The 8,795-nt window shown below is 53.9% G+C and overlaps 2 protein-coding genes across 2 annotated transcripts in view; both read right to left on the reverse strand.

Moving 5' to 3' along the window:
• Positions 1-1,119: 1,119 nt before the first annotated feature.
• On the reverse strand, positions 1,120-2,081 carry HOXD12 (homeobox D12). The gene is made up of 2 exons (XM_007939300.1): positions 1,505-2,081; positions 1,120-1,358 (listed from the first exon to the last, which is right to left on the reverse strand). The coding sequence occupies exons 1-2, from the start codon at positions 2,079-2,081 to the stop codon at positions 1,120-1,122; spliced, it is 816 nt and encodes a 271-aa protein (XP_007937491.1).
• A 4,984-nt stretch (positions 2,082-7,065) lies between these two features.
• The window catches only part of HOXD13 (homeobox D13), a 9,514-nt gene continuing 7,784 nt past the window's right edge, over positions 7,066-8,795 (reverse strand). Inside the window, exons 4-5 of the mRNA XM_007952489.1 lie at positions 8,117-8,783; positions 7,066-7,316 (exon numbers count right to left, since the gene is read on the reverse strand). Coding sequence (XP_007950680.1) covers positions 7,066-7,316; positions 8,117-8,783 — 918 coding nt within the window. The remainder of the gene's footprint in view (positions 7,317-8,116; positions 8,784-8,795) is intronic.

The raw sequence follows: 8,795 nt of genomic DNA on the forward strand, positions 1-8,795 counted from the left end.
CTGAGGGGCCTCCTTTCTGCTCCGCGTCTGGAGAAGCTGTCCCTTCCCTCTCTCCCCGTGGTGGGGCATTAAGGTAATTCAAGAAAGAAAGACACATTGTCACCTTGCCCCACTGTGACAGGAAAGGCATATTTACAGTCAGAGTGGGGAAGCCCACTCCCCCTCCCTTTTCCTCCTCTGTATCTTTCCCTCCTCCCTGTGCAGTTGGGACTCAAAGCAGACTGGCAGCTCCCCTCACCAGGGCTGAGTGCTGCTAGGTTCAGGGCCAATTACTGGGGCAGTAGTCCAGCATAGGTATATGTGTGGAGGTGGGAGAAGTAGAGGAATTTTGCCTATCTTGTCTATAGATTGCCCCAGCCTCCCCATCCCATTCCAGGGGGGAAGTCTCCAGCCTGTTCCTCTCATCTGGAGGGGCCAGACCAGGGTGCATTTCTGAGGTATCTCTAAGTTGGTCTGGGCCACCCCTCCCTTCTCCTCCCTTTTTCTCCTGAAGTCTGAAGGTCTAGGGTGGTCTTTGTCCTCACAGGGCTCATGGGAGGGAAGAGACAGCACACTTTCCTTCCTCCACTCGAGATACTGGCTTTTACTTCCACTGAGCAAAGACGGAATTAGGCCACAGCCCTTTCCACTGGGTCTGGAAGGTGACCTAAATTCACTTCCAGTTTGAGCTCTCGTTAGGTGCCTGCTAAACGAAGAAAGAGCTGGAGGAGGGGAAAAGAAGACTAAACCAGGTGAAAGCAGGAAAATCCAAGTTGAAGGCAGCGAGAATGGAAGCAGAAAAATCCGCGTACAAACAAGGCAGCAAGAATGAAGCCTGGGGCAACACCCCAGCCAAGAGCCAGGAAAGGGGACCACAGGCTCCCACGCGGAAGCCTCGAGGTCAAGGTTGCTCTGTGACTCCTGAAGGCCCCTCAACCACCTCTCTGAGAGACGGAAGAAAGCAGACACCCAAATGGCCTGGTCTTGAAATCTCCTGACAGTTTCTGGGCTGGTGACTGAGCGGGAGGGTGCTGAATGATCAGAGAAGGCCTGAAGGAAAAGTCCCAAGCCGGGCTCCTCCCCACTCCAGGCTTTGGCCCCAGTGGCAGGCTTGGCCCTGCCGCAGCCTGGGGTGCCCGGCTAGTAGAGCGCCAGCGCCTGCTCGCGCAGCACTACGCGCTTCTTTTTCATGCGGCGATTTTGGAACCAGATTTTGACCTGCTGGTCACTGAGGTTCAGCCTGTTGGACAACTCCTTGCGCTTCTGCCGGTTGATGAATTCGTTGAGGAGGAATTCGTTCTCCAGCTCGGCAATCTGCTGCTTCGTGTAGGGTTTCCGCTTCTTGCGGGCCCTCCCCGGGGCCGCCCCCCACGGCAGGCCTGCAATACAGCCCCAGCCCATGTCAGCCCGGCCTTCTCCCTGTCGCCTGCCCTCCCCCAGCGGCTCCCTCCCCCTACACGCTCGCCCCAGCACCCCTCCTCCCTTCCCGGCCCAGACTGGCCCAGGGAGCTTGGCCAACGTTTACCGTCGGGCAGCGAAGGTCTCAGGCAAGAGGCGACGCTGGCCGCCTGCACTGTCATGTTCAAGTTGAGCGGGCCCTTGGCGTCGTCCTTGAAACTGGCGGCGGCGCAGGGTGCCCCCTCGAGCAAGGCCGCTGAGCCCGCCGCCGTGCGGCCCACACTCGCGTAGTCGTACTTGGCTGCTTTGAGGGCAGTGGCCCCGGAGGCCAGGCTAGATTCGGGGACGAAGGGCGGCCTCCCACGGCCGCGTTCCTCGGGCCCAGTGGCGGCGTCTGGAGTATAGAACTTGGCCTGCTCTTCGGGGCCATCCTTGGCGCCAGGGGGCTGCAGGCCAAGGGGGCTGGAACCCGCCAAGTAAGGCTGCGAGAAGCCACCGAACGCGGTGGCGCCCGCGGGCTGCGCCGGGGCACACGAGGAGGGCGCGGCGGCCCAGGGCAGAGCGCCGCGCGGGTAGGAGATAGGGGGAAGCGCGGCCAACTGGCCGCCATTCGGCCGCAGGTTGGAGAAGTAGAAGGAGTCGGGCGACTGCAGATTCAGAAGCGAGCCCACATAGCCCGCTCTGTAGAGACTGCGTTCACACATCTCCAACAAAGGGCTTCGGCCGCGCTCGCAGCAGTATTTAGTTACAACCGGGAAGAAGAGGACAGGCTCAGACGATTGGACAAAACTTTGCTTGCAGGTTCTTCAAAGCCGGTCATTTCAGCACCGCCTACATCCCCCGACCCGTTTTCCCCCCCTTCAGGGTATTATGATAACACCCGCAATATTCGATGGCGAACGGCAAGGCTGCGGAACAAAGTCGAGGCGTGCTGAGCTAAAGCTAAGACTTCCGGGCTCAGCTTCAGAACTGGGGGTATCGGGCAGAGGGCGCCTTTGCTCAGCTGTCCCCTGGGACCCTTCCTGGTCTGGATTGGCTTTGCCCTCCCGTTTCCCGCCAGCTACCTGGGCTCGTCTTGTTTCTCCTGCCTTTAAGTTGCGGCCGAGGCCTTTTTTCCAATAACCTGTGCCTCTCGGCTTGTCAGGCAGGGTCCCCAGCTCCATGAAATGGCACTTCGATCTCCATCCCCACCCTCCACAGAAGCTCTCTGGAGTGACTCCTGCACCAAGGATCTAACAGCGAAAACCCACTGCCTGGGCCTTGGGTTCCAGGCCGTAGGCTCAGCCTGGGTGAAGGCTGAGAAGGGCATCACAATCTCTGCCCAAATTTTGCACCCAGAAAGGCTTCACGCCACTTCTGGCGTGCGTTCCCATGGCCAGGGCCTCTGCTGCTAGAGAAGTCGCCATCCGGGTCCACGGAGAATACCAGCCCAGGGGCTGGGCAGCTCCATTTGCCAGTCGCGACCAGAAGCACATTTCTTAGATTTCCAGGAGTAGTCACCTTGGCGACTACACCCTGTAAACCAGAACTCCAAGGTGTCCGTCCATCCCGTGCGGGCAGAGGAGGACGAGTTCTCTCCACTGGGTGTGCCAGGGCAGAAGAGCTAGGGCCACCGGCTGGAGAACAGCGGGGCGCACCCGAGGCAGCCAGCTAGCAGCGCTCCTCGGTTCAGCGCCTCCAAAGGCTCGGGCCGCTGGCAGGTTCGCTGGTCCTGAGAGCAGAGACGCGGGCGGGGCGGTGCTCTCTCCAGGCAACCACCGGGAGCCGTGGGTGCAGCCCCCGCCACAGGCTGTCTTGTCTCGTCTGGCCAGAGGGCTAGGGGTCCTCTCCTCCCGTCTTAAGACCTCCAGCGACCCTGTGACGGGCGCCCGCCCCAGCCTGTAGCCCGCCCCCGGCCCTTGAGCCAAGCTGGAATTGGTTAAAGCCGCCAGCTCCGGCAGAGACCACACAGGCGCCGCCGGAGGGCAAGACTGACCACCGCGCTGCGACTTTATTGTGTGAGTTATGGCGACCAATTGGGCGGCTCTGGGGAACGCAATCGACTTCTTCCTCCCGCTCTAGGGCGGAGGGAGGGGGAAATGAGGTGGGTAAGACCAGGACTCCTCAGGCTCTACTCATTTCCTTGGAGCTCAGGCTTGGGGAGGTGCACACGCGGCCAGTCCTTTCACAGCGGTGTAGGCACAGGCTGCAACCCCAGTTCTCAGGGACTTAGGGGATCCAGGTCTCAGGCCCTGATACCCCTCATTTTGGGGAAACCTCCCTGTTCTCAAGGTACCCAGCATGCCCAGTTCCCAGAGCTCCAGCTCCAGCGATTCATCCCCAACCGGCTTCAGTCTCTGTACCTCCCATCTCAGAGCACAGTGGTCCCCAGCATTTCCAAATTCAGGAGGAGTGTCTCCTCGGGACCCCTGGCAGCCTCACAGCGGCAGTTTGCCCCTCGGGACTAAAGACAGAAAGGAACTAAGTGAGAAACAGAAAAGGTTACAACAGCAGCTCTCTCCGTTGCTCCTTGGCTCACAACAGAGCCCGGTCGCTCCATTTTATCCCCTGGGTTTATGACTTCCGAGACCTGCCAGACAAAGTCAGCTGCTTGGAGCTAGGAACGAGGGACCTGGAGGTGGGGTAGGGCTTTAGAAGACTTGGCATGTAAGATGGAGAATAGGAAAGAGGATTTGGACGTGGAGCTAAAAGGCGAGCTTCGCCAATGCCGCCGACCGCCCAGGAGATGGCGAGCGCGCTCCACGCCTGGCGAGGCGCCGCCCGCACGGTCAAGATCAACAGTGAAGGGCAGCATGGCCAGCCTGGGGTCGCCAGCCCCGCGTTGTCAAGGCCCACTGCCAGGCGCAGCAGAGAGTCTCAGGAAGCCAGAGATCGTGGCGGCAAAGCTGACCTAGGTAGCGGAGCCGGAGGGACCCGGCGGGTTGCCGGGCACTGGGATGCATCGCGGCCGCCCCATTGTCTGGCTGCGAGTCCAGCCTCCAATGCCACCTTGGGCTCTTGCATCACGTGTGCTACGCGGGGCTCGGTCTCCCACTGTCGGCAATCGAAACCTGCCAGGTTTCTGAGATGCTTTTCCTGCGGCCTCGGGATCTTCAGCCGAGAGCGAGGCGCGGCTCCCTCTTTCTCCCAGGCTCCCCGCGGGTCGGCCAGGCTGTGCCGGGGCCAGAACCCGCTCCTTTCCTCCCTCTTCTCCTGCCGCAATTTGGAATATAAAAGGAACGCACATGAACTGCTAAGTCTTCATCTGTTATTGATTTAGCCGTCAATTCAAATTCCACCGGAGAGCGTTTGAGTGCAGTTTTAATCTCCAACAAACCTCCCATTTCTCTAAAGCGGAGGAAATCTGACATGCAAACCACAGATGAAAGCAAAACCCTGAGGCAATCCCCTCACCCGTGTTGGGGAAACCTGAGAAATGTACCTGGGGAATTAAGTGCGGCCTGGAGTTTGTAATTTACAAAAAAAAAAGGGGGCGCTGGGGGGGGGGCAAAGACGGGGAAGAAGGGCAATCAGGCCCGTTTCGGATGAAAACACATCTTGTGAGAAAAATAGCAAAATATTAGTGGTCCTTCTCGAACTAGAAGATCGGGTACCGTGGGTTCTTTCTTTTCCAGAGATAGATTTTTTTTTTTTCTTTAATTAAAACGAAGTTGGTCGCCCGCAGCGGCTCTAAGACGTGAAAGAAATCAAGCTGAGCCAGAGAAAACGAAAGTAGCTCCTAGGCCTTGGTCTCTGCGCTTTCCCTCGCAGAACCATAAGGAAGCCCTTCTGCCAGAGAAGTTTACGTACTGTGTAAGGTTTTTAAAAATTTGTACTTAACTTGCATATTAAAAAGCTAGCCAGCGCTACCTTGATTGAGACGGGCGCTAACAAGGCAGCCCGTTCCTCAGCGGCCATTTCCCTGAGTGGTACAAGGCCTCTAAGAGAAAGTTCGCAGTTGGCGTCTGGAGTTTTAGGGTGAATACTTAGAGTTTCATTCGTCAGTTGTTTTGTGCAGGCTTCACAGAGAAGGTAAAATCCAGTAAGCCTGAAATGTCTGTTTTTCAATTGCCAAATATGGATATGTCTTTCTAATTTCACAAGCTTCTTCTTAGCACTTATAGCATTTCTAGGACAAAAACTTCCAAGAGAGTGAATTTGCCTATACCCAGGCACACACATACTATTGATGTAAGAATAAATAAAACTATCTGAAAAAAAACCTGATACTATTGAAAGAGAAGTAAAATTTTATTGGAGATTTTTTTAACTGCTCTGGTAAAAAAAAAATATATCACTTTAGACACCACAAGTTATATCTCCATTCAAAACATTCCTACTTATGTTAAGGCCAAAGGAAAGGGGGCAGTGTAGCCTAAGTGGGAGAATGGCGGTTTCAGAGACCAGACTTCTGCTGAGTTTCCTTCATCTATAGGGAACATAATAGTGTTCCATACAGCAAGATTTTATAATAAATAAAAATAGAAAAAAGAAAACAAATGTATGAAGACTTAGAGGAAACAAGAGAGTTCTGTTTATTTGCATCTCCCTGGGAGTAAAACTGGATTTTTTTTTAAATGCCTGAAGCTCTGCTCTTGTATTCCAGCTCACAGACATTGCATCTACAAAAATAAACTCTCAGTTGTATAAATATGTAGCACTTTAAAAGTCATTATTTATTGTCATTTTCAGAAGCATCTTCCTTTTTTCTTCTTGGACCGTCGGGCTCTGGATTTTTCACTTTTCTTAGATGCTATGAAGCTCCACAAGAGGCCCAAAGGTGTTTGTTCAGTCAAGTTCTTAATCAGTTTCTGGATAAATGTTTCCCACCCATGGCCACATTGCTCTTTCTTGGGACTGATTTCCCACAGACCCGAAGCCAAGGAAAAGGAGTCCCTGTAAACCATTCGTGGGTCATCCTGCCAATCGCAGCCATTTAAATATCTGCTTCTAGAGCTAGAAGAACGAAGGCACCCATAAGGACACATCTTATTATTTTCAAATTAAAGAATTATACAAAGTAAAATCTGCAAAGTGTATTAAAAGCATACAATTAAAACAGCCAATGAAAAACCTAAAGTCAGAACGATTGTCTTCATTCCAATATCAATACAAACCCTATTTAATAAGGTAGCTGCTTTCAAAGTACCTTCACGGTACCTTCAGCCTCTGCTCTTAAACTTTCCCTGGTGAGCCCCCAGCACTGCCTGCCCAAGGCTGTTTCCACTTGCCTCAGGGGGACTGCTGAGAGCTAATGATTCAATTACCCAATTACAGGATATGAATGACTGCAAATCGTTCTGCCCTAATGGATTATGAAGATAATCAGTGCTGGAAACAGACATACAAAGTGATTTTAAAAATAAACCCTCAAATCCGAATGGCACTTCTGAAATTCATTTTGGGGGGATTATTAAAAAATACGTCAAGTCCTTTATACTGGCCTGGAGGGAGAAACAGAACATTAAAAATGTCATAAAAATAAAGTTAGACAAGAACAATACCAATAATAAACAAGTAAGAAACAGAACTACAAAGTCAGGTTGGGCAGCATAAGATTTTAGAGCCAGATATGTGAAAGAAGGAAAGCAATTCACAAACTGCCATCCGCTGGCAGGGGCTTCGGAATTAAATACTTATTCAAGTCTTTCAAAAGGTCCTTTGGAGACGACTGAACGTTTAGAATCTCTGTGGCCAACCTGGCCCATATCAGGAGACGGTGTCTTTGAGTTTGGAGACGATTTTCTTGTCCTTCACTCTTCGGTTCTGAAACCAAATGGTCACTTGTCTCTCGGATAGGTTCGTGGCAGCCGAGATTCGCCGCCGCTTGTCCTTGTTAATGAACTTGTTAATGGCATACTCATTCTCCAGTTCTTTGAGCTGCAGTTTGGTGTAGGGCACCCTCTTTTTCCTCCCCCGGCGGTAGACACACATGTCCGGCTGGTTTAGAGCCACATCCCCTGGCATAAATAACAGCATGGTAAAAATTAGACCAGAATATCTGCAGCAGCCGGCCGGGGACTGTGTGTGTGCACGTTTTGGGTAGGAGGGCAGTGAATAAAGAAAGCCGGGCTGTTTACACTTAATTATTTACACAGACATTATTTACACATTATTAAGGAAAGATTATTTGCACTTCAAAGTGAAGGCAAATTTGATGGATCATTATGGTTTCTCAAACCGGCATCTTAACAAGCCTGCAGGATTTTATGGCATGGTCAGTGGGGACTCTCAGACGAACAGTTTCTGCAAATGCAGGTCGCACACACAAACATGCACAGACCAAAACCAAACCAAAAACCCTAAGTCTTTTGCTCAAGCTCTGATTTCCTTTGTTTAGAACTTTGGGGATCTAAGGTTTAGTGGCAACCTGAGGCAATTGTACTAGATAAGTGGGGGCCCAACTTTGTGATACCTCTTAGGAAAGAGGCCCTGATGGCGGGGAGGAGAGAGGCTGAGCAAAGAAATGTGCGAAGACCCTCAACTTTAGGAGAAAAACACGTGCATGCACACGCACGCGCGCGCGCGCGCGCGCACACACACACACACACAAGCGCGCAGAAGGAAAAGGGTGTGAACGAGGTGAAATCGTGGGAGGAATTTACAGATTTCACACGAAGTGGACAAACTCTGTCCCACTGGCTTAAGGGCCTGGTCAGCTGTGGAGGACAGCCTCTTATTCCCAAGTAGGGGTCACACTCCTGGGCCTTTCTTTCCCTCTCCTTCCTTCCTAGCCTCCTTTTTATTCCATTGCCCCTACCTGGAAAGGATGATTTCCAAAAGTGGGAGCCCTGCGGCTGGTCCTTGGCGCAGTACACCTGGCTGTTCCACCCGTTGGCCAGAGTCCAGGACTGGTAGCCTTCCATGGAGATGTACGCCTCATGTCGAGGCTCCCCAGAGCCGAAGGTGGACACCATGTCGATGTAGCCGGGTACATGCTGGTAGGGGCTGGTGTAGCCCTGGTAGAAGGACACCTCCTTGGCGCGCGAGGGCACCTCATTGGCCGGTACACTGCTGCTGGCCAGGCCAGACACGTCCATGTACTTCTCCACCGGGAAACCTCCCAGCGAGGCGTGCGGCGACGATTTGAGAGCATTCTGCTGTAAGCCCACGCCATGCGACATGCGGCAGCTATAGTAGCCATTGCCGAAGTGGTAGCCGTAGCCCAGTGCTGGGGCGCCCGGGGGCGCTGCAGCGGCCGCGGTGGCCGCGGGGGCTGGACACTCTTTGGCAGCGGGAGCCTCGGGGCGAGCTGCGGCCACGGCCGCCGCCGACGACGACGACGAGGAGCCTGCGCGCTCTGAGGCCCCGGGGTATGCGAAACCCGAGGCCGCCGCCGCCGCCGCCGCCGCAGCCGCCGCCGCCGCAGCAGCAGCCCGTCCGGAGTGCGCCCCAGCGAAAACCGGCGCCGAGAGGAAGCTGCGGCACTGCCCGGGAGC

Source organism: Orycteropus afer, unplaced genomic scaffold, assembly GCF_000298275.1.
Source record: "Orycteropus afer afer isolate SDZICR_OR568_19922 unplaced genomic scaffold, OryAfe1.0 scaffold00001, whole genome shotgun sequence".
NCBI lineage: Eukaryota > Metazoa > Chordata > Mammalia > Tubulidentata > Orycteropodidae > Orycteropus > Orycteropus afer.